At 36.6% G+C, this 24352-nt stretch overlaps 1 protein-coding gene across 8 annotated transcripts in view; it reads left to right on the top strand.

Annotated features, from left to right (window-relative positions):
• LOC127471017 (neurabin-1-like) overlaps positions 1–24240 on the top strand; it is a 41510-nt gene extending 17270 nt beyond the window's left edge. For 3 of the 8 annotated variants that reach the window (XM_051787342.1, XM_051787341.1, XM_051787343.1), the window contains exons 7-19: positions 52–198; positions 1932–1985; positions 4184–4413; positions 6062–6158; positions 6239–6428; positions 7244–7395; positions 7694–8027; positions 8752–8839; positions 9892–9963; positions 10474–10669; positions 15888–16004; positions 20763–20951; positions 22303–23709. In XM_051787342.1, the coding sequence (XP_051643302.1) occupies positions 52–198; positions 1932–1985; positions 4184–4413; positions 6062–6158; positions 6239–6428; positions 7244–7395; positions 7694–8027; positions 8752–8839; positions 9892–9963; positions 10474–10669; positions 15888–16004; positions 20763–20951; positions 22303–22470 (2034 nt within the window). In that variant the 3' untranslated portion in view covers positions 22471–23709. Of the gene's footprint in view, positions 1–51; positions 199–1931; positions 1986–4183; positions 4414–6061; positions 6159–6238; positions 6429–7243; positions 7396–7693; positions 8028–8751; positions 8840–9891; positions 9964–10473; positions 10670–15887; positions 16005–20762; positions 20952–22302; positions 23710–23931 lie in introns of those variants that run through there. The other 5 variants (XR_007904524.1, XR_007904523.1, XM_051787344.1 and 2 more) reach the window with 5 other exon arrangements.
• The last annotated feature ends 112 nt before the right edge of the window (positions 24241–24352 follow it).

Genomic DNA, 24352 nt, shown 5'->3' with positions numbered 1-24352 from the left:
TAATGCAAATGTGTGTGTGCGTTACAGAATGTCATTTTTTGATTTTGTCAGGATGATGACTATGATGATGATGAGGAGGATACATATGAGTCACATTTACATGGGAAATCTGTAGAAGTTTTTGATCTTCCTGAAAACGAAGACATTGGTTTACTACTGGATATGGATTCAGCAGAGTCTCTTCTTAAATTTAAAGAGGTGTTGTAGCAGTTTCTTGAATATTCTTTGCACTGGGGAGCATCTGAACCTTGTAGGACTTGGATATGTCCTTCATGTCCCTCTCATGGTTTTGGGTTTGTTTTTTCCCAACATCACCAGCAAATCTTTCTGTTTTGTCCATTGAAATGTAGATCTTCTGTTATTTTTTTATCCCAGTTTCCCTATGCAAATGTACATTAAGTGGTCTGTTGATTTAAATTAAATTTAAAAAAGCCCTTGGAAATAGACATTAGAACCCAGCACTGCTCTATGCTTGTTATGTCTGAACATTGCATGGGATAGATAGGATGCTTCTCTTAGTTCTTCTTTGGCCCATTGCCCTTTGCACGTATTTGCTGCACAGCAGAATGGCTTTAGCTGCAGAGGAGAGCATGGAGGCAAGTATGCCCTTTCTGAATGGTCTCAAGTGTTGTTGTGAGATGTCCTTCAGGAAGACAAGATATACATATCTAATCTCTCATTTTAGTTCCTGCAGTCTTCTAGGAAATCTCTGTGTACATAAAAGCACTTGATTCTGTAGGTAGGCACATTTTTGGCTTGGAGGGTGTTTTTATGGTGTATTTTTTAGAAGTAGTGGATTTGCAAACCCAATAGGGCATTCCAGACTGTGAATTGCAACTTAATATAATTGCAAATAGTATAGTTCCCTTTTCCCAAGGTTTTTATAAAGGAGCATATTTGCTTTATTCAGGGCTGTGGGATTTAGTCAGGGATTTAAGTGGTACAGTCGTTTGGCATTTAGGGGTCCAGGCTTCTTTGGTAGAATTAAGTGCCTGTCATTTTCACTCTGGGAGGAGAAAAATATACTGCAGAGAAACTGTTTTGTCAAATGCCATTTGATGCTACATCAGATTATTTTCGTGAAGGATTGGTGTTTTGCAGATCCCTTTAAGTTTGTTCTCTTGATAATGTTGATGATGTCATTGAGGAAGTAGAAATTGCAGGCTGTTGATCTCTAGAGAACATTTACAATTTTTCTAGGTTAAGAAGCATAATAGTAGGCTGCAGTGTCTTTTGCTAAGTGCTATGTTTATTTGGGAAGGAATTATATTCTCATCTAGAATCATTACTGTGCTGTTACTAACATAATCTAAATGAAGAATAGTCATGGATTCCCTAGTTTTAATTGTGTTTGGTACACCATGCCTTGCCAAAAAAAAAACCCCACAGGGTTACAGATGGAAAGTGAGATACAAGAAATAATTAATACTTGTTAAAAAAAATCTTTACATTTGGCTTACATGTAGCTTTTCCATTTCTAATAATCCTATAAAGATTTGTGGTGTAAAAATACATGGTTTAATTTTAAAACCAGCACGTTTATTTATAAGTGCTGAATGTAAAAATATTTAGTACTGTTAAATTTTTACTTGAGTCTGTGTACCAGTTGTCATCATAAGTGCTTTGCTGCCTTGTCATTTTCCTGGCACCTTGAAACATTATTTTAATCTCCTCGGTTTTCTCAATACAATGGGAGGTTATGTATTCATTACCGTGGAACTTTTGGGGGGATTAATTTGAGCTAATTTTGGTTTGTTTTTGTTTTTTTTTAATAAAAGCCCATGATTACTTCTATAATTGATAAATAATTAAGTTGACTTGATGCCACTATAAAAATGGTTTGCAGAAAAAGGGAATCATGGAGAAATTCTTAAAACTAGCATGTCACATGTAATTTTTTGTACTCATACAATTTCTTTCCTTTATTTCAGCTGCAGTTAAAACATGCAGTAACAGTAGCTGAAGTGAATCAATTGAAGGAGAAAGTAAGTTTTCAAAGAGTCTTACTATTTGGTTGGGTGGTTTTTTGTTGGGTGGTTTGCTTTGGGATTTTTCTTATTTCTGTGGCTACTGATTTTACCAGGAATAAGCTGAATGGAGAAGGCAGAATCCATTTAGGCTTTAGGAACCTTCAGCATTGTGCTAGACAGACTAAGCTGAAGAGCTACGCTCAAATTAAAAATAAAGAAAAAATACAACAAAACCTACACAAACCAGTAAAAAAATCCTGGCCCCAAAATCCCCTCTGTGCCCTTACAAAATGAATGATTCAGTATTACTACGTAGAGTAGCTGAATATAGTGGAGTACTGTATGAAACAAGCTCCTAAACAAATATGAGAACATTATCACTGGATAAAACTTGGCTGATTTGAGTTTAGATTTGGTTCTTGCAGACAAGGGTTTGTGGCTGTCTTTCTGTTACCAGAAAGTTATTTCTGTTATCCTGTTTCCCCTCTTTCCGTCCTCAAATTTCTGACCTGTTCTGGGCAGAGAGTTTGTTTCAGCTTTTTTTTTTGGTGAGGATTCATTCAAGAGTCACACCAGTGCCTGAGAGCATTGTCCAAATGCTTCTTTTGAACTCTGGCAGTCTTGGTGCTGTGACCGCTTCCCTGGGGAGCATGTTCCAGCATCCAACCACCCTCTAAGTGAAGAACCTCTTTTTAATATCCAACCTAAACCTTCCTGGACGCAACTTCAGGCCATTCCCTGGGGTCCTGTAACTGGTCACCACAGAGAAAAGATCAATGCCTGCCCCTCCTCTTCCTCTCACAAGGAAGTTGTAACTGCAGTGAGGTCTCCCCTCAGTCTCCTCCAACGTGCCCTCAGCTGCTCCTCACACAACTTCCCCTCAAGGCCCTTCACCACCTTTGTTACCCTCCTTTGGACACTCTCTAGTATCTTAATGTCTTTCTTATATTGTGGTGCCCAAAACTGCACACAGTATTCAAGGTGAGGCCGCCCCAGTGCAGAGCAGAGTGGGACAATCCCCTTATTTCCAAGAAAAGATGCCTACTCAGCCAAGCCAGCCTTCTGCCTGACCTGCTTGATTTCCAGCATTTGGGAATTGCTGTTCCTGTGCCCTTAGGAGGTGATGTTTGAAAAGCAACCAGCACTGATGGACACCAGCACCTGCAAAAACGTTTTCCCAGGAGACTATACTTACTAGTTCCCTGAGCAACCTGAAATTTGCTGTGATCATGTTCAGAGTTGAGGTTTTACTGTCACTTTTCCTCCTGTCAACAGAGATTTTACACGACCACCAATCTCCACTTCACTGACGAGATCCCCTCTGTTGACAAGCAGCAGATCAAGGAGGGCATCTTTCCGAGTCAGCTCCCTTAGGACTTTTGTCATCCAGGTTTTTAGGAGTCTTCTGGCTTGGGCTGTACCAGTTGTGTGATGCTCCCAGTTAATTTCTGGCAAGCCGAAGTCCCCCATAAGGGCAAGGGCAGGTTGATTTGACAGTGTCCCTCAGTTCCTCAGAGAATAATTTGTTGGCATCGTCATCGTGGACAGGAGGTCTGTAGCAGACTCCCGCAATGACATCTGCATTTTTTGTTTGTCACTTGATTCTTACCCAGAGGCTCCCAACTGTGCATTGCCAACTGTGAGCTCCATACATTCTAACCCTTCATTACATATAGTGCCTTGCCTCTGCCTCTTCTGCCCTGCCTATCCCTCCTGAAGAGCCTGTAACCATCCAACAGGGCACTCCAGTCACATATAAAATACCAGGGAAGATCATCTGGTCTCATTAGCTTTATTCAAAAAGTGATTGATAACAAAGTAGTAGGACAGGGAGCTTGTCTTATACAGGTTATTATTCTTTATCTCTGATTGCCTTTGAAGGTATTCAAAATAGGACTCTCTGGAGCTAAAGATAAAGTGAGATCTGGAACAATATAAACTGACAATAATGGTACTGCTTATTTTATCTCTCTAGAAAAAAAGTGATACCAATGAGGAAGCAGTGAAAAGCTCTTGGGTTTCAGTGCTAAACTTGCTTGGATTAGCAAGGGTTGGAACAGTTGACATGATTACTTTAACAGTTGTGTCTGGTTTTAATGTTACTGATAAGTATGTAATTGTTATTAGCTATTCTCTACTTAAACATGTATGAGCAACTGATTTTTATTTCATCTTTTAGTTTAGATTAATTCCTTAAGTATTAATCTTTTCAGTTAAAAATTGTTGAAGCTGAAAAAAATGAATGGAAATTTAATCGAGCCCAGCTGCAGCAAAACTTGGATGAAAGCAAAGAGAAAATTAAAAAGTTAGAGACCTACTGGTTAGAGGCACAAAATTTATGCAAAACAGTGAATGAGCATCTTAAAGAGACTCAAGAACAATGTGATGCCCTTGAAAAGAAATACAGCAAGGCCAAGAAATTGCTTAAAGATTACCAACAAAAGTAAGTACCCCAAAATACTAGGTCTCTATTTATTGCTTGTATGTTTTGTACATTATAGGGAAAGCTGTCAACAATACCCAGGGGTAGGATTCACTTAATGTGCTTTGTTTTCATTTATCAGAGTTTAGGGAAGCAGTGAGCTATAAATGCTGAATTCTTCCATACCTTAAGTCACCGACTTCTGAAAAGGTTCTCCAGAAATTTTGCTGTTGCTTTTGATTCTTACCTTAGGAACAATTATTTAATATTTCAATAACAATTTTTTTAAAACAACTTAGTTGAGAAGCTGTAATACATCTATACTTTTGGAAGGACTACTTGAAATTTGACATGAGGTGTTTGTGGAAAATTTGCTGTTTGTGGAAAACCCTTTGACTGATTTATATGTTCCAGATAGAGTAGGCATCAGAGGATATTTAATAAAAGTCAGATACATGTGATTCAGTCTGAGTTAGAAGTTATATTTTGTAGGGGGAGTAACAGAAATTATGAGAAAAATTGAGTTTAGGATATGTATCTAGCCCAATAAAATGGCAGCATGAAAACAGTATCTTCAATCTGTTAATGGGTTTGGAGTAGGAATAATATTGCTTATTAGATACACCTGTATAAGACTCGAATGCTCTTGTCCTGCAGTTGTGTCTAATTGTTCTACCTTCTTTCCTCTTAGCTAAACAACAGCTAATTGCAAAATATTTGTAGATGTGTCTTGATAATACAGAACACAACTGTTGCTTTTGATAGTTACTGTAAGCATATAATTCTCTTGTCCCCAGTTTCTCTACTTGCTATTTATTTTTAAAGGCAGTTTATATGGTCTTTTGCTCTGTAGTTCACATCCAGAAATGTTACTTTTAACAGTACATTTTTGTGCTGGTTGGTGATCTTTTTAAAGGTCTCCTTTCCCCTCTCCTCCCAAGCTTATCCGCATGGAAGTTCAAAGTACGTTAAGACGACTGCTAACATGCTAGTTTCCATTTCTTCACTGTTAAGCAAATTCCCATTATTCATTTGACTGTCCCTGAAGCTTTTGCATATTTTGTAGATGTTTTATGCTTATTTCCTGGTTTTATATGTCATTCCATATGATGCAGCCAAACCCAACTTTTATTTTTGTTTCCTTTTCATAGTCATTGTTTCTTTTTGTAAAACTCAGCCATTGCAATTTCTGTAGGATGAACCAAGTAGAAACTTGAAATGCAATTTATTTTCCTACAAAGAATTTTACCATTGCTTTTGGAAGGAAAATACTGTGTGTGCATGTATCTTTGTGGAAAAGAGTAAGATGTAATGATTGGAGTTGTGCATGTATTTCAGGCTTAAATGTGTATACAACTTGCCACTTTTAAAAGTTGAGAGATGGTTGTAACTTTGCAGAAAAAGTGTTGCCACACATCCTTTTTCTGCCCAGAGTAAATGACAGTCATATGTATTTTCTTTTGAAGACAGAAGAAGCATACAAATACATAGGTCATTTTATGACATTACAAGATTAACGAATCTGTTATACCTTACAGGCTGATTTTTGTCTCCATTTACTAGTGGAATGCTTTTTAGTAAATGCAGTTGTGCATATTTCTATTTTATGTATTTTTCTACATTTCTGTGTATTACTGTTTCATAGATATATACATATTTCTTTCACCAGAGAAATAGAATTTATGAAGAAAGAAGAAGAGCATTCAAGGTTACTTGAAGAGAGAGACCAGAAATATGCAGAACAACTGAAAATATATCAGGAAAAAGTAAAGCAATATTATATTTTGAAATAAACTTCTGAATTTTTGGAGAGTTGTATCTCACTTCTGAATTTTAATTCTTGCAGATTTCGGAACTTGAAACTAAATTAAAAGTATATGAGAAAATGCCTTATGTTTTTGAACGTGGCAGCTTATTGGAAGATGGCTGTCAAAGTCCGGGCCAACCTAACGAACAGTCAAAGATAAAAGAAGGAAATGAAAAAGAAACCAAATCAATAGAAGAAAGAATAAATTCTTTAGATATGCTCATTTCTGGTAAGTAGGTTGTAGGATTTTTGGTTTGCATATAACAAAAATGAGGAGGATTTACATGTGTATTGGTTTTTTTGTTCTTACGAGAAGTGAAGTGTTTGCTATTTCATAGTGACTGGGTAAATATTTGACCTGAGCCAGTGTGGATAGCTGAGTTTAGGTTCCCCCAACATTTTCAGTATTGTTGTAATGTATTTCTTAAATGTTGTGGGAAAGAGGAGACAGATGGAGAGACAACCATTTTAACTGTTCCTCAGATTCTCTGTCAGTGAAATCAAAAATGTTAGTGGGACTAAAACACTGAGATATGTCAGTTAAAATCCCATTAATTTTAAGCTGTGATTTACAGCAAAACTTGCTATGGTTTTTTCCTTTTAATTTTGTGCCCAGAAAGTTATAAAATATCAGGTGGAGGCTCAAGTAAGAATCATATTTTTAAAATATGTGATAAATGCTTATGTGAGTTTCTGTCTTAAAGAACGAGAATAGGAAAACACACTCAGGGCACAAATTTTCATCTATTTGAAAATAAAATTCAGTTTTCAAGCCATAATACAATTATATTCTGTTGGATTTTATATTTTTAATTGAAGAAGTTGAGTAGAAGTGTATTTCAAATTAACTAGAAATTGCTATCAGAATGTGTTTAAATAGTGTAGTATAATATAAAGAGTATTTTCATATAGTAATGGTTAACAGGTAGAATAATTCTGATCTAAATTCTGAATATTTTTCTGGACGGTGGGTTGGTGAACTTGCCTACCAGTTTGTGCTATTTTATTTGTTTGGTTTTTTAAAGAAGTTCCTATTTGTTGCAGATTTTGATGCTTTTGTTGGGGATACTCCCAGATTAGACACCAGTGCCCACAAAGCAAAAGCTCAGCTTGCTTTGAAAGTGAAACGCCAACCACCTTCTCGATCAAAGCTGAAAGAATCTCTTGGGGCTGGACAACAGACTGCAAATCTACAGGTACTGATATTGGTAGATAATTATGCATACAGGAACCTGAATATGTGTTGAGTTTTATCGGTATTTGCAATTTTAAGTGTTGTCCATGCTTCATTCAGGCTGTGCCAAAGCATCATATTTTTATGCTGTATCAAGGGAAAAAACCCTTTTTGGGTTCATACCATATATGTGAACTCTGACATGTTTAGAACTGATCAACTTTGTGTAGCATAGCATATCCTTCCATCCTGGTAAAAGATCATACAGTAAATGAGTATATGTCATGTTTATTATAAAATGACTTTTGACTTTGTTGAAGGATGAGGATTCAGAAGATACTGTTCTCAACAGAGAACTTTCCACTATGTACCTAACCAAGACCTTAGAAACAAGTGAAAAATTACCTCTCCCACGCCTGGATGACTCAGATCGAAAGAGTGAAAAGCTGGAAAAAAGAGAAAGCACAGAAAGTCCTCTGGAGTCAAGTCCTTCTGCTTCCACACACTCTTCTCCAGTACACAAACCAAGCAACGAAAATAGCACCACCACTCCTCGTTCACCTCTTCCTGAAGAGATGACTCCAAGTTCTCCTCAAGGGTATCTCAAGAATGTTAAACAAAGAGAGGCAAAAGGGAAAGGGAAAGAGGCCAAGGGTAAGACTTAAGGGTTTATAATCAGCCTAGTCACTATTAAGCATTATTTGATGGAAATACTTGGCTTTTTTTCTTATGAATAATTGGAAAAGGCATCTAATATAATCTTTTAAAAGTTTGATATTTTCCATAATCAGCTAGCACAGACGTATAAAGGCAGATGATACTTGCTGTCTTTTCTATATGGCTCAGAAAAACCCTCCTTTTAATACCCTGAAACAGGATTTATTTTATGCTCTCCTCAATTTGTGTTTCTATAAAGTCTTAAAAATAGTACTAACCCAGCAATACAAGAAAGACATTAAGCTATTAGAGAGTGTCCAAAGGAGGGCAGTGAAAGTGTTGAAGGGCCTTGAGGGGAAGCCGTGTGAGGAGCAGCTGAGGGCACGTGGTATGTTCAGTTGGAGGAGACTGAGGGGAGACCTCACTGCAGTTACAACTTCCTTGTGAGGGGAAGAGGAGGGGCAGGCATTGATCTCTTCTCTGTGGTGACCAGTTGCAGGACCCCAGGGAATGGCCTGAAGTTGTGTCAGAGGAGGTTTGGGTTGGATATTAGAAAAAGATTCTTCACCCAGAGGGTGGCTGGGCACTGAAACAGCCTGCCCAGGGAAGTGGTCACTGCATCAAGCTTGCCAGTATCTCACTTACAAGCATTGTCATTAGTACTTGAAACTTGCAGGTATTCTTAAAATAATGTTTTTATTTTTCACCCCCCTGTGGAAAGCAGAAGAAAAGAAAAATGAAGACAGGACAGTAGAAACAAATGAAGGAACATCGTCAGGGAAGTCCAAAAGGAGATTTCCAGATTTTGGGTAAGATTTTACTCTTGTGCCTTTGGACAAAAATGGTGCCCTGTGTTACTTTTGAGAATATCATGTTATCTAAATAATAAAATGTTGAGGAAATCCAGTAATGCTACTTCATAGCAACATCACTGGATAGAGTCTTCAATTTGTATTGCTCCTTTCATGTTTCTACCACATTTTCTATTTATCTGTACTTTTTTCCTGTCAAAGAATTCCTTGGGGTTCTTCAGTTTTTATATGAACACACCACTGAATACACTAAATTGCAAATACACGTTTAGTTTTATGCCAAAATATTGTTGGTGCCTAAACTCTAATGCTATGTCCTGCTGGTGTTATACTATGAAATAGATACCTTTCTTGCCTTAATTCCTTCTACAGCAGAGGTGTCATTACATAGCTTTGGCTATAGGCTCTGCTTACTGAACTGTTCCTTGGAGGCAGGCATGAACATATTTCTGAGTTTCATTTAAAAAATGAGGTTGCCCACAGGGGTAAAACAGAAGTGCAAGCTGCATATTGTCTGGAAATAGTGTGGTAACTGAACTCTGGGGATTTGAGAGAAGAGTTGCTACATTTTGCAGTAAGCCTTGCTCCTTTGGAGACAGGTATAAAGCTTGTTGAAGCCATCTAACATTGAAGACTTAAACTGGTACTGCCACAAATGCATCATAATATATAATATAAAAATGATAACTTATTTCACACACAGATAGTGTAGGTAGTGACTTGGCTCAAGTCACTGCACTGCATAGGAATACTTCATATAGCAATAAAACTGTGTTCTTCCTCTTGGTTGTATCTGCTGTATGCTATGTTTCTTCGGGCATTTTCTGGTTTTATTTTGGTTATATGTGGTCTTTGAAAGGATACTGTCACTCTTAAAACATGAATGGCAACTTTTTAAATTGCATCTATAATCTGCAAAATCATGCTTTGCGTAACAAGATGCTTTTTGTAACTGTTGAAATAAATGTAAAAACTAGTTTGCTGATTTAAAAAATGTTGCAACTGTGTAAATGTAAATGCTCTATGAAGTTTGTGTTTTTTCACTTCAGGGGATTACGGAAATCTGGGGGCAAGGGTAAGAAGCAAGAAAAAGAAAATCTAAGAGGTTCTCTGGATAGCAGGTAGTTATTTTGTTAGTTCAGTACATACGTGTTGCATTCATAAAATTTGTAACCTAAGAATGTGTTTAAAACTGTCATTACTGTGATCTTGAAGTACACTCGTTTAACAGTGACAAAATGATATGAAGATGAATGATGCAGAGAGGAGCTTCTAATCTCATTAAATAAGAAAAAATACACAGAAAACTGCAGAGCAAATTATATATAAAAACTGTATTTTGCTTAGAAAGATGAATGTCAAGTAAATTGAATTAATATATTGAAATTTTTTAATTGTGTGAAATACTGCAAAAGTTCTGAAATTTGTGTCATTAAATAACTCACATTATTTTGCATGGATCTTTAAAGGTAAATATCAGTTCAGGTATCAGTTGTGCTGTGAAACTGGTGAAAATAAATACTGAGTGTTTTGAGTTTGTTCTTGTTTTTAAGGTGGGGGTTGTGTGTTTGAGGGATGGGATGGAGGTTTTTCTATTGTTGTTTAAACACAATTTAATCTGCTTATCTCAGAGGTTCCCGAGAACTCTTGGATGACTCTGGCAACAATCTGTCTGCATCAGATTCAGATTCCCCTGCTCCTACTTGCATGCCTTTCTCTTGGTTTGGAGACAGCCACAAAGAGCCTCCAGTTTCTAGTAGCAGCCTGCACATTACCCAGAGTGGGCAGGATGGTTGTGAGCACGGTCAAGAGAAGAACAGAACCAAGGTAAAGATGACTGATTTGTGCTTTGAATATTTAAATGTTGCATCTTGATAAAGAAAAAACATCAGTGGTTAGTATGTGGAAGCCTAATGACTTAGTCCATGACCACATCACCTCTTACAAACGTTACTGCAGAAGTTTGAGAATTTACAGCCCTCACAAGCAGACACTGTGTGAGTGTTCCTGTTCCCTCCTCTTTAGTTGAAACATCAGTAGTGGCTATTCAGGCTGAAGTAACACAAGGAAAAATCACAGGGTATGTTTTTTCGCTGGTTTATAACGCTAACAGTAACACTAGCTTTAGGAAAGCATAGCTTTAAAAGCCAAATCTGTTTCCCAGCCTAGTACTTGAGGGAAGTGTACATAAATAGAGGTCAGCCTTCCAAGCAGTTGGCCAACCAGTTCTTACCATACTGGAATGTAGGGTTGGAATACCAGACTGTTGGAGAAAGGATAGCATCCTGGTTTTCATTAACAAATTTAGTGCTGAAAGCCAAGAAGCATGTCCATAGAACACTGTCTCTTCCCAGAAACTACTTCTGAGTAACTGATAATGTTCTAATAATTTAAAACCTTTTAACCAGGTCCTAAAAGTGACACTACAGAGTTCAGTCTGTAGCCATAAAGTTACCATCTTTATAGTTTAAAACCATTTGAAAGAAATAGCTTTAAAAAGTAAAAAGTTTAATGTGTGCACTGTCTAAATGTTTGGTAAGACTAAGTCTAAATGTAAGACTGTTCCCAACAAACTTATTAACTTCATTCTTGTTTCCTTTGGATTTTGTTAGATTGAAAATTATAGTTATTTGAGTAACCTCATAAGCTAAGTTTATTCTTGAGTTTCACACTTTTTCTTCACTTTGGATGGGCAAAATACCCTTTCATGTTTTCCTTTTCTTCTGTTATTAGAGAGAAATTGCCTATCCAGAAGAGAAACTTGCCAGGTTGTAGTCCGTGGAGTCACTGATGTTTTGCAGAGATGGCAGATAATAAGTTTGCTTTCCATGTTTCCAGATACTGATTGCATTAAAAGGCTAATACATTTTTTAAATTACTTTCTGTTTTCTCATTGTAAATTTACAGTCCCTGTGATAGGACTAAGTTATCAGCATATGTAGTTTTTAAAAATTACAGAAAGTGGGTTTAGAACCATCCAGTACCTTACTATAACACAGGAACTTAATATGAGTAGGAACTTTTTGATCTCTGAAGTAGAACAGAACTTTATAGAATATTGCCCGGTGTGCGTCAGCTCCTGCATTGTTTGCTTCTCTTGACGCGTGCAGTGGCCAAAAGGTGTTTCTGTACATAACCAAGGATCTTGCAGGGTATATGCATATATTTTGATAAAATTTTTGATTAAATAGGAGTGCATGGTTGATCTCTTCATAGGCTGCAGCAAAGCTATCAAGAGATGTTTTCTGTCTAGATAAACATTCAGAGGTTTATCTTTCAAAGTCATTGATTCTGAAGAATCCATTCGTCCCCTCTTCATTCCTCCTTTCTGATTCAAATAATTTTTCTCAGTCCCACTGCTGCATTTCTACTATAAGCACCTGTAATGTGCTTAAGCACCTCTTAAGGTTTTTATATATACAAGTTCTTTTTGGACATCAGAAAGGTATAGATCTTACCAGATTGGGTGCTCTCTTCCTTTCGTTGCCCTGAAATAATAGCCTTTTCTTCTTATTGTTGTCTACTTTATCCAAGTTGATTATCACTTAAACCTTCCAGCTGGTTTCTTGCTGCTGGTTTGGGGTTTTTTTGTTGTTTCCTTCTCATGCTGCAGCATGTAATTGCTGCTTGCTGCTCTTTTCCTTAGTGCCAGTTGCAAAACAGCAGCTGGAAGATTATGCAAGTCTCCAGGTATATTCCTGCTTTGTAAAATGGCAGAAAGCTGATCCCATTGAAGAACAGATTCTCATACATGCATTAATCATAAAATCATACTTGTCCTCTCCAAAGTCGGGCCGTTTTCACTTTGCAGTGTTTGAGGTCTCTTATAAAGATGGTAACGTGACAGTGGCTGCTCCTTGGAATGAATGACTAATTGTTCTAGATCTTAACCTGGAGTTGGTAATTACATTTGCACTACAGTAACAAGGCTTTGACTTGTTTTGCTATGAAAAGACATTAAAGCTGACAAAGAAATGTGCTTGACCACTCAGCAGTGAGTCTTGTTACTAAAACAATATAAAAGCAGGAACTAAGTCATCTTCCCAGAATTTAAGGAAAGAATACTTCTTTTTGTTGGTGTTAACTCCAAATGTGTAAATAAAGCAATATATAGCAAGTGTAGCAATAGTATTTGCTGCTTTTATGTCTGTAATATCCCATATGATCATGTGAAAGCATTTCTTAAAGAACAGGTAAAAGTAGAAACTCTTAAATGAGAACTTTGTCATATAAAAAGTCTCTCACTTGTAATGAGTATTTTGCATTGTATATAATTTTTGTAGTTTTAGCATTGATGATGTAGAAAATGTAATTATATTTGGTTTCTGTTTCTGCACAATTTGCCTCTAAGAGTTACTGCACCTAGAAGGTTATTGTTTTCTTAAAATTATACTGAAGTTAGTTTTAAAATTACAGTTTGACAATGTAATGAGTCAACTTCTTGCTGCTTGTGAAATCTAGAAACACAGGAATTAAAATCCTATGATGAGTGCTTGCAGACTCTTTAGCCTTATGGAACTTCTGAACTACACTGTCCTTAAATTAGTCCCTTTGCATTATCTGCCCCTTCATTTAGTGCCATTCTCTGATACATACACATAAATATTGTTCATATTCACTGTTTTTCCAGAACTCTATTTAGCTTCTGTAAGCTTTGTATGCAGTGTTTCATTTTTAATGCAAGGAAGAGCAGTGTGGTATAAAGTATTTATATTCTAGTATCTAAAATCATAGAAAGCAGAACTATAAAACCTCTTCTGTCGAAATTCTATGTTCTTCAAGGATCAAAAATCTTTGCAATTGGCTCTAAATCCTTAAAAGGAAATTACTCCTTCTAAAAACTGAATAGGTGCAGGAAGTGGAGAAGACATTACAACTGATGCTCAAATGCTTTTACTTTTGGCTTTGTTTTCTTCATGTTTTTTCTAAGCTTTTTGCTTAAATATCATAATGCTGGGTTTGGATTTTTTAACCAGTTTGGTTCTTAGTTGTTCTTGATTTTCTCTGTAAAGGTAGAAAGAGTGAACGGAGGGTGGCTAAAAGAAAAGCTCCTAAATAGATTTTCAGTTTGGGTTGAAGTTAATTTGAGAATAGGTTGATGGACAAAGTATTCTATTATTTCTGGTAATAATTTTTCCATCTAAAAGACTAAAGAAGTCCCTAAAATAAAATAATCTACATGGTAAATAGAACACCATTTTTCAGTCATGGACAGTACCACACAAAGGTAGCAGGAAAACTCAAGTTGTGATTTGAGGTTTTTTGTTTGTTGCATTATGGTGGTGATGGGTTTTTCCTTGGTTTTTGGGGTGTGTTTATTTGAGGCTGGAACTGTGTATCATTAATTTAGAGTATAAGGGAGTGCAAAGATCAAGTGTGTGCTCTCATAACAAAAATAGAATAATCTAGAAAATTGAGAGTTCAGGTTAAATTGCAATCAGAACACAAATACAGAAGTGCTCAATAAATATAATGGCAAAAATGTAGTTCTCTTATGGGAGCATAATTTACTGAAGAAAAATGTCTTTAAGATCAGCTTAATTTAGAATCTCAGATTATTTATGCATATAGGGGTGTGGTATGGCATCCTTAAAAGTGTAGTTACTTGATTAGAGACTTAAAGAAAATTGAGAAAATAATGGTAAAGTAATTTCTTACTGTTTGTAGACAACAAAGAATAGTGCCGAGAAATAAATTTTAGAAAGGCAAAAGTAGGATGTGTGCTTTTGGCAGAATTATTTTTCACTCACTAAAGAAAAATATCATACAGGTCACAATCTGAGTTGCAAATGGAGGTAATCAAATTAGAGAATATTCTGGAAAAGAGATACATTACTATTCTTCAGAAGGATTTTTTACCAAATTGCTGTGAAGTATTCAGGTGTAGCATCAGGTTTTATCAGTCTTCAGCTTGAGTCCCAACCTGCCTGAGGTTGTACCAGTACTGGTTGGCTAAGTTGCAGATCTTGCTGCTCTTAGATGCTAAGCCAGGCATAAGGATCAAAAAAACTTCCTTTAAACAAGTGTAATAACTGAATGTAAACAGTAATGCTGTGAAGATTTTACATTCTTTCAGTATGATTTTACATTCTTTCAGTGTGATAGTCACATGATAGTATCTTAGTCATATTTCTAACCTGAATTTTGCTTTGACAAATTTATTATTTTAGTGAACTAATAAAATACTAATTTTTTTTTAAAGTGACAATCTTTTATTTCAGAAGAGTGTTATGTTTTGCAAATAATATATTCAGGTGGTCAAACTGCATAATTAATGTTTATTTAAACTAGTTTTTCTAAAGACATATGAGTAATTATTTAACATCTGAAATGTTCGATTTTGTTGTAGTATTTTTACACTATTTAGTACTTTAAAGAAATTTTACATAGCTTGATATAGTCCATATACTATAAAAATTCTTCTAAAGATATTTTGCATTTATGTGGTATTTTTCATGTACAGTAATTTTCAGATTACATGATTTTGTGCCTCAAATGCAGCCACCTCAAAACTGAATTACAGAATCACAGAGTAGTTTGGGTTGGAAGGGACCTTTAAAGGTCACCTAGTCCAACCCCCCTAGATCACGTTGCTGAGAGGTCTGTTCAACCTGACCTTGAATGTTCCCAGGGATGGGGCATCTACCACCTCTCTGGGCAACCTGTTACAGTGTTTTACCACTCTCATTGAAGCTGTTAAAGGTACTTTAAGCTTCAATTTAATACAAATTCGGCATGAATAATTCCAACAAATGCATTTTAAATTGCTTCTCCTGAAGCATGGGGTGCCTGCTGAAAAAGTAACCACATGTATTTCCTTATGTGCTTAACACCATTTCAGGTTATGACCAATTCTGCACACAAGGTGCTCTTATTGGGGATATTGATTTAAATTTGTTACTGTTTTTTTGAATTCAGAAGTTTAACAAAAACAAGTCAGATGCTTTATGTAGTTAGTGCATTTCATGTGTGTTCTAAAGGTAACTGAGTTGTACTGCTTTTCCAAGGAGTGAGTTAATAAAACGTTATTTCCACTTGTTTGCAGAGTAGAATTGTCATAGATGATACATACCATAGCAAGCCAAGTTGTGAACTTTCAGGGTTAGTGACAGAACCAAATCTGTCAGGTCGTTCACACACTTTAACCTTCTCTTCAAATGAGGTGAGTTTCAAAGTGTGTATATGTGTCTTGTTGATGTTGTTGTTCACACTACAGCATGTTTAACAGAAACAGATATGTGTAATGTGAAACTAGATGGCTATTCCATATTTGAATGTTGAAGAGCACTATAGAGAATCATAAGCTGTTAATGAACTAAAGAACACGGACTAGTGGGTGACATCAGCCTGTGTGTTCTGATTCTAGTTATATCATAAAAATTGGAGTAAACTCTCTGATCAAATTGCAGTTTTTAATTTTAAATATAATGTTGTTCTTTTCCACTAATTTAAAGCAACTTCCTGGGTGAATAAAAACTGCAGCATTTTTGACCTTCACTTCTGCACAGGTTTGTTTTACTGTAAAATTTCATCTCAATAAAACCAACCAAACAAAAAAAACGAAAAAAAGAAACAACCAAAAAAAGGCAGAATTTGGTAGTTTTGATATATAGGTAGAAATCAGATATCTGAAAATCAGTGTTCATTCCCCTGGAGAGCTAACTCCATTGGCTACAGCTGAAACACGTGGGTAACATTCTGAGATATTGTCTCATTTGGTGATTGACTGATGGGCATCTTTTCCTAGACTAAAGGATTTAATTTATAAACTCATTAAAAGCTGAACACAGTTATTTTACGGAAATGAGTTAGAGGACTTGCCAAACTGGTGGTTCATGAATGTCAGGGGGGTTTTATCAGCTGTCTTAAATCAGGCTCTGGTGAAAACCTTAATATTCCAGTAATATGTAGAAAGTCAGAACAGCCTTACAAACAGTGTTATAAATATAAATTCACTAAGTTAAAAATCTGAAGTGTCAAAAATCATATAACTTGTTTACAGGTTGCAGCAGTGGATTAATTTGCAGAGAGTCATTAGGTCACCCCTGAGCCTCCTCTTCTCCAGGCTGAACAGCTCTTCAGACCCTTCACTAGCTTCGGACTTCTCTGGACTTGCTCCAGCACCTCAATGTCCTTCCTGAATTGAGGGCCCAGAACTGGACACAGGACTCAAAGTGTGTCCTCACCAGCGCTGAGTACAGGGGACAAGTGCTGCCCTGGTCCTGCTGGTCACACTATTCCTGGTGCAGACCAGGATGCCCTTGGCCCTCTTGGCCACCTGGGCACAGGCTGGCTCATGTTCAGGTGGCAGTTGAGCAGCACCCACAGATCCTTTTCCACGGGGCTGCTTTCCAGCTACTCTGCCCCCAGCCTGTAGCACTGCATGAGGTTTTGTGGCCAGAGTGTAGGACCTGGCACTTGGTCTTGTTGAAACTCATGCTGTTGGTCTCAGTCCATAGATCCAAGCTGTCCAGGTCCCTCTCCAAGGCCTTCCTACCCTCCAGCAGATCAACACTCCAACCTAACTTGGTGTTGTCTGCAAATTTACTGAGGGTACACTCAATCCCCTCATCCAGATCATCAGTAAAGATATTGGACAGGATCCTTAACTTAAGCTCTTCACAAGTAGAATTTCTACACGATGGTTGTTGTTTGAATGGGTTCATAATTATCCATCAGGAATCATGCTATCCAGTGTAACAACCCCTGCTTGCAGAGGGGTGCACCACTGCATGCTGCCTTATAAATCGTGGAATTGTTAGGAAACAAGAGATGGAAGCACCTCTTAGAGAGGTAAACAAGGGCAGCACTGAACAGCCTGCATCTGCTGGGCAGGTGCTCACAGGCAGTTTGGGGAAGTGACTGCCTGCTGAGAGTTATGTTGTTAGCAGCCAGCTAGTTACAGCAGAGGCACTTCCCTCACAGATGGCTAGCAAGCTAGCTGGTAATCCTTCTAAAGTTCTTAATATGTTAAATGGTGTGGCAGCAGTGGTGTTTTCTTGTGCTTTGTATTATCTTCAGAGCTTCAGTATTTCTGTACTTGTTTTCTGAATCACCTGTGTTTTTATGTGGGAGCACATGGCTTTCTCATGCTTCCTTACCTTATAAGTAGTTTTAGTTCTGCTTTCTGCATTTGCAGCTGATTTCTTCTGTGCATGCTGGCTGTTTTGGGGACCGTAACTTTGATGTACAAACAGCTTGGCATGTTCCTTGTGCCTCTGAATGAACATTTGGGATAAAATGATGTAGAGGTGTTATTTAATGAGCAATAAGCATTACTTGGAAGTGTGTGTTCTTCGTCTTACCCTGCTACAGTTTTCACTTTCCTGTTCATATTCTGAAAAGTATTTAGGTGTGCTTTTCCCTTGTGCAGAAATGAAAAATTCAAATTATACAGGATTAAATGTCTTTCTGAGAGGAGATGATTTCTAGGTGTTTTAACACAGATTCAGGTATTGCTACAACAGCTTCTGGTTTTAGGGGTCTATCTTTACCAATATGAAGTAGAAGGAGTTTGTTAGCAACTGCTGATGCTGAAACCCTATATTGCAATTAGTAGCTCAGCCTGGAGGACTCCAGTCTGTTACCTGCTCTAATCCACACAGCTTGGAGGAACTGATGCAGAGACCCCCCAGGATTCTGTCAGGGGACTGTGTTCCTTCAGTGAAATGAATGAATCTGTGCCTCTTTTTTTTGACAGGAGTATACCTTCCTCAAGTACTTACACTCTAAAATTACAGAAGCAAAGTTTTTGCATGGCTTGCACAGATTCAATAAAACTAGAGAGTGAGTTCCAACTGGAATATAACATTTTACCCATTTCTCCATGGAAAGGAGATATATAGATACATGCACATTCCCCTCCAAGGAATAGAAGTAGATATATATTAGAAAAAATATGTATGGCAATATATATGTTTTAGTAGTTCTTGCAGCTGATAGACCACACGTGACTCTGAGATACAGGTCAAACTTCAAATGTAAAGTATTTCCCCCTTTTAATGTATTATTCATGAACATGTGTGAGTGTAAGACAAAGTTACCAATATATATTTTGCATTACATTATCAGGTTAAGGAGCACTATTATCTGAAATTATTTAAAATAAATTGGCATTTTGAAATTCCCTTGGTAATTTATTAAATTAATCTTCTCTGTATGAAGTATCTCAAGCTTGATAGCTTGGATAGGAAACTACAGTGCCCCAGTTGTCTTGATACAGATGCTGTACTGAGCACTTCAAGCAAAACCTCTTCTAGAGCCATTTGCTGTTATTTTATGTAAATTGTTATTTTTCTTTTGCACATCAGGAAGGTAGATGTGTTCACACTTGTTATATCTACATAAAGATTTTGATTTGGATAAGGAGTTAATTTTTTAAAAATAAATCTCCTGATTGTTCCCACTTGCCTTACTTTGATTTACCTTGGAAATTAAATCAGATGTGCTCCAGCAGTGGTCCTGGTACATTTCAGCTGCTAATGACCATTAAGTTGGGGTGACCAGACTATAGCTGTTTGGAAGTGAAAATGCTTTGAAATGCTTGTAGTACAGATTTTAGAACCTCAGCACAAAATGTTCTGCTCTACAGATTTGTTCCTATTTATCTGCACTGTCTCCTCATGTAACCACTGTCCTTTGTTTCACAGACCAGGGGAAGCAGAACCATTTCTGATTACATGTGATCCTTCAATACATAAGAAATTTTAAAATTTTGTTTCACCTCAGACTCCCGGTGCCTGCCATGCTGAGCACTCAGGTCCAGTGCACTGTATGATCAGGTCACATCACAGGCCTGCATCTCAGCATCTTTGACTTGCAGTCACCTGAATTATTTTGTTACATTCAGTCAACTCCCCCAGATATTCCATCAAATAAGCTGGATTTTGTGAGATCCTTGTGGCTGGGAGCTGTAGTTGTTCACCTGAGATTTACAGGGTCACGTCTCAAATCCATGACTAGAAGTTGCTTATTTCCAGGTTTTCTGTTTACAAATGATGTGTAAGGCTCCCTGGGAAAGGGGGGAGTACTTTCTGCTGTTTTGCAAATATCTTTGATCAATCATGGAAGTTGCCTAGTGGAGCATATGCAAGTCTAATGCAGCCTATACTCAATCACGAGCTAGTGAGGGATCATTTTGGATAGTTAATAAAACTTTAGGTAACTGATGTTACTGATTCAAGTACCGCACTCAAATTTCTTCTGTAAAGACACTGAACTCTGTTTTAAGTAGATTTTCTTTTGTGATGTAGTAATGCTTCAGGACAAATAGCAGTACCTTTTTCCCTCAGAAGCAAACTGAAGCAGTGTGTTTCAAAAGCTCTGTGAGCTGGCAAAGTGTATTTTCAGTGGAAGGCTACAAGCGCTTGTGTTTCTGAAATGGTCATTTTCCACTAGACCCTTTAAAATGTTGATGTGATAGCATTAGTTGAAAGAATGAACAGTCCTCTCTTTTAGAAATGTAGTAAAACTATGCCTGGAACAGTCACCAGATTTACTGACTACTGGACTTCTGTCACTTAACAATAACAAATAATAGAGTTGAAGTGCTACTTGATGATTCTTCATGCTGTGCAAGGTACTATCTAAACACTAGGATTGAGCTCCTTTAACCAACTAAGTGAGCAGTGTGTTCACTGTTAGGATACATCCAACTTAAGCTAATGTTTTGCTATATAATTTCTTAAAGAAAAACCTTTATGTTGTCTATTTCTGACTGACTTTGTGTTGAATGCTGTAGTCTTTTTGTTTATAGTAAACTCCTAGGCGAACTGACTGTAAACTGATCTCAAGAACTTAAGTCCTTCTGGAATAGAGTATGTTTAAAAATGCATTTTGTTAATCAAACTCAACTAGCAACTGGGATTCAACATATAGTCAAGTAAAACATTGCTTATAGTGACTTTTCTCAATTGGTTAGGCATTAGATGACGAATTTGCAACAACAGGAAAGCAAAATCAATGGCACAGTAGACCTATTTCTGAATGGACCACCCAGCAAGTATGCCACTGGTTAATGGGAATGAACATGGAGCAGTATATTACAGAGTTCACAGCTATGAATGTAGATGGACAGCAATTAATGCAGCTCGACAGCGAGAAGTTAAAGGTAAGTGAATATACCAGGATATATTTGTAACCACATAAGTTCCACTGCTTATTCAGACATAGTTTTAAACACAATGTATTTTCTTGTTTTCATGGCTTTTTAAGGGAGTTATTTATTTAGAGTTACTTGCTTTTGAAATACTTGGACTATACAAGACTATACAGTTAGATGGTAATTAGTAATTGTAGAATTAAAGACAAGCTGTTTATAATCAGAAAAATAACAGATATTGTTTCCTTGTTTGCATATTGAGGAAATGAAATTAGGCATAACTGTCCAAAGGGTCTTGATTCATCTGTCATCCATCTCAACATAAGGTCATATCAAAACAAGATCAGGCCAATTCAAATGCATAGAATTGCAGGATCCTGTTTTAGAAACCTGTTATTTCCACATATCCTCTTCAAAAGGGAAGGCTAAAATCCTATCCAGTGATCTTTTAAATTTTTCAGGTTTTTACTCCTGCTGAAAATATGTATTCTAAATCTTTTGAGCCTTTTCTTGCTATTTCACATCTGAAAGCTGCATGGTAATATGTACTCCTTATAGTGCTAGTAAACTCTTCGGTTTTTCTCTCTTGTTAGATTATCAGACTGCATTTTGGACAAGCAAGATGTGTGACTAAGAGAGGTTCATTGGTCTATTCTGGCTTAAGGGACATTATTATTAATTACCAAAAGTAGAATTTGAGGGGTTTAGGGGGAAAAAATGCATCTAACTTAGTCTCTAAAACATACCTGCACTTTAAATAGATGTGCAATGCTAAATGTCCCGTATTTTGTAAAATTTCCTGGACTCAGAAGAAATACCAGTGATTGGCCTGTTAAATGACTGTTTTTATTTGGGGAACTTTTGATGTTGAAGCCTAATGGTCAGTGTGCACCGAATGCCATTCGGGTTGACAGTGTGAGTGCATTTCAGGAACGTGGAATCAGCTGCTGCCACCTCCTGATCGAACATTGAAGTGTACTGGCTGCTTACTGAATCACTTCCTAATAACACACTTTAAAATCCTTAATATTGAAATTAAAGAGTAGTTACTGAATATAAATTCCTCTTGTATTTTGAGACTACTACTTACTATGCTATTTTCTGGAAATTCTCAGGGGTGTACATGTTTGTAAAATGCAAAACTGTTATTTCACAACTGAAGAGTCGGCCCTAGTCTCTTTACTTACCTTGTTACTCAGATGATTATTTACAATGCTTTTGAAGCCTGAGTCATTATTTTCAAATAAACAGACTATCTTGCAGCAATTACACTTTCTTAAATTGTTCATGCTCAAGCACTGTGGAAAGTACCACTGGAAAAAATTACTGATGAGGTTTTGTTTTGTTTCCCCCTCCAAAGGCTTTGGGAGTTTCCAGTCAAAATGACAGATCAACAATAAAGAAAAAAATTAAGGATATTAGAAAAACACAGGAAAAACTGGAAAAGCAGAAGGAAAAGGTTCAAAAGAAGGAGAAGGAAGTTCGCAAGACTGGCAGAGTGGTGGCCACTCTTGAATCAAGCTGCTAAAATGACCATTTTGTTTTAGTGCAGACTTGCCTAATCTTGATGTAGTTCAGCAGATTTGTATATAATTGTACAATTGAGGGAGGAGGGAAAGTGCAACAGTTTAATATGGTAGGTGGTTTTTTACTTTTTAATTGTGGTCCCTCCCCATTACAGCCCAATAAAATGAAATAATGTTTTCAGTATTTTTATTCCTAGTTGACTCTGCCTGTACTAATAGACAATAATTTAACTTTCTGCCTTAAGTAACATTTCTGCTTCTAAGACCTCTTATGCCCTTTTCATTGAAATTGATGTTTGTGGAAAGTAGAATACTGTATTAAAATCATTCCAATAGTAGTCAACTAGCATTTGATAGAGTTGAATCTGATAGAGGGACAATAGAAAAATCCTGCCAACAAATTCAGTCTGTGACAGTCTGTTATCTGTTGCCACTAAAGATGTATAGTAAAAATTAAGTTTAAGAAAATGGTAATGTCATATTAATTTAAAAAGAAATCATGTATTTCAAATTTATGGATTATTTTGTTTAAATTCTTGTATTTCTGGGACTTCATTCAAAGTTCACTTTAGTAGTACATTGGTTTTGAATTCTGTGTTGCAATTTACTGAGAAAATAACAAGAAATACTAAGTAGTTTTCACAAACTACATATCCTAAGCATAATATTAAATTTTCTGTACGCTACCCGTATGGTGTTGGGACAAGGTTTAAACCTATAAATAAGATCATTTTTAACCTATTTTTCCTAAATAATACATAGTTTTATAGATTTATGCTATGAATAAGATCAATTTGCAATACATGTATTTCTCTTTTCTACCTGCTACAAGATTTTTGCGGACCAAATTTATATATTTGCTAATTTTAAACGATACTGTTTTTCAAACTTAAAATACTGAGGGAAGAATTGTAGGAAAAATTATCACTGACACACTGGGGTTTTGCCTTGTATTTAAATGTTCAATTGTAGACTACAGATTTTTTCTCTTTAAAGGAGGATTTGATTCTCAAAATAGCTTAGAACATGAATTGGTGTTTTGTATATTTACATACTATTTTCTAGAGATACTACAAAGAGCACTTCCTTAAATTAGATAATTCCAGAAACATAGACTAGTTTAAATATCAGTTCCACCCTAGAAGGGACTAGAACAAAACTTACATAGTTTGTTTCTGTGGACCAAGTTCTCCTTTAAATCTGTGGACTGTTTTTCATTTTAATTAAATGAATGAACTTCATTATTGGTGTTTCACATTTTTTTTTTTTTTTTTGTAAAAATGTCTAAGAATTTCAGCAAAATGACTGTATGGAAATGCTTGTGCACACTAGGCATTTCCAAAATAAAGTTTGAAAATCTCAGTAATAATTACTTTTTCAAAGAGGTTATATTTCAGTTTGATGCATTAAGAAACTACTCTTTGGTCAATTAACTTATTTACTTTGTTTTACTTTGTTTTCAGTAGCTTTGAGTTGTATGGCAGACTTAGAGACCTTGAGCCAGAGAGGAATGCTGCCCTACTGGTAAAAGAGGAAGGAATTAGAAGTACAGAATCGTCAAATGCTCAGGATCACACATGTAAAACCACCCTTCAATTCAATCAGTCAAGAAGGTCGAGTGCTTTCAGATAGAACACAGAATATTGATGCAACCATGTATTACCTTTTTTCCTTTGAGCCTACTGTTGCACCCTGTGAAGAGTTGTCCCATGAAGGAGACTAGTGGAAATAATGGTTTCAGAGCTGTTGTAGTTAAACAGGGGCCATGGCAGGGATGATAAACTCACCTGGCACCTGGGCATAAGAACATTGGTCATCACAGACCAACGCATTTAACATCTGTCAGATGTGGAACAAGAAGGCTGCATGGAACGAGCTTAGTAC

This window comes from Manacus candei, unplaced genomic scaffold, assembly GCF_025592945.1.
Source record: "Manacus candei isolate 608988 ecotype Guabito, Panama unplaced genomic scaffold, ASM2559294v1 h1tg000023l, whole genome shotgun sequence".
Lineage (NCBI taxonomy): Eukaryota > Metazoa > Chordata > Aves > Passeriformes > Pipridae > Manacus > Manacus candei.
The sequence above is the reverse complement of the archived record's forward strand: the minus strand, read 5'-3'. Positions and strand labels throughout refer to the sequence as shown.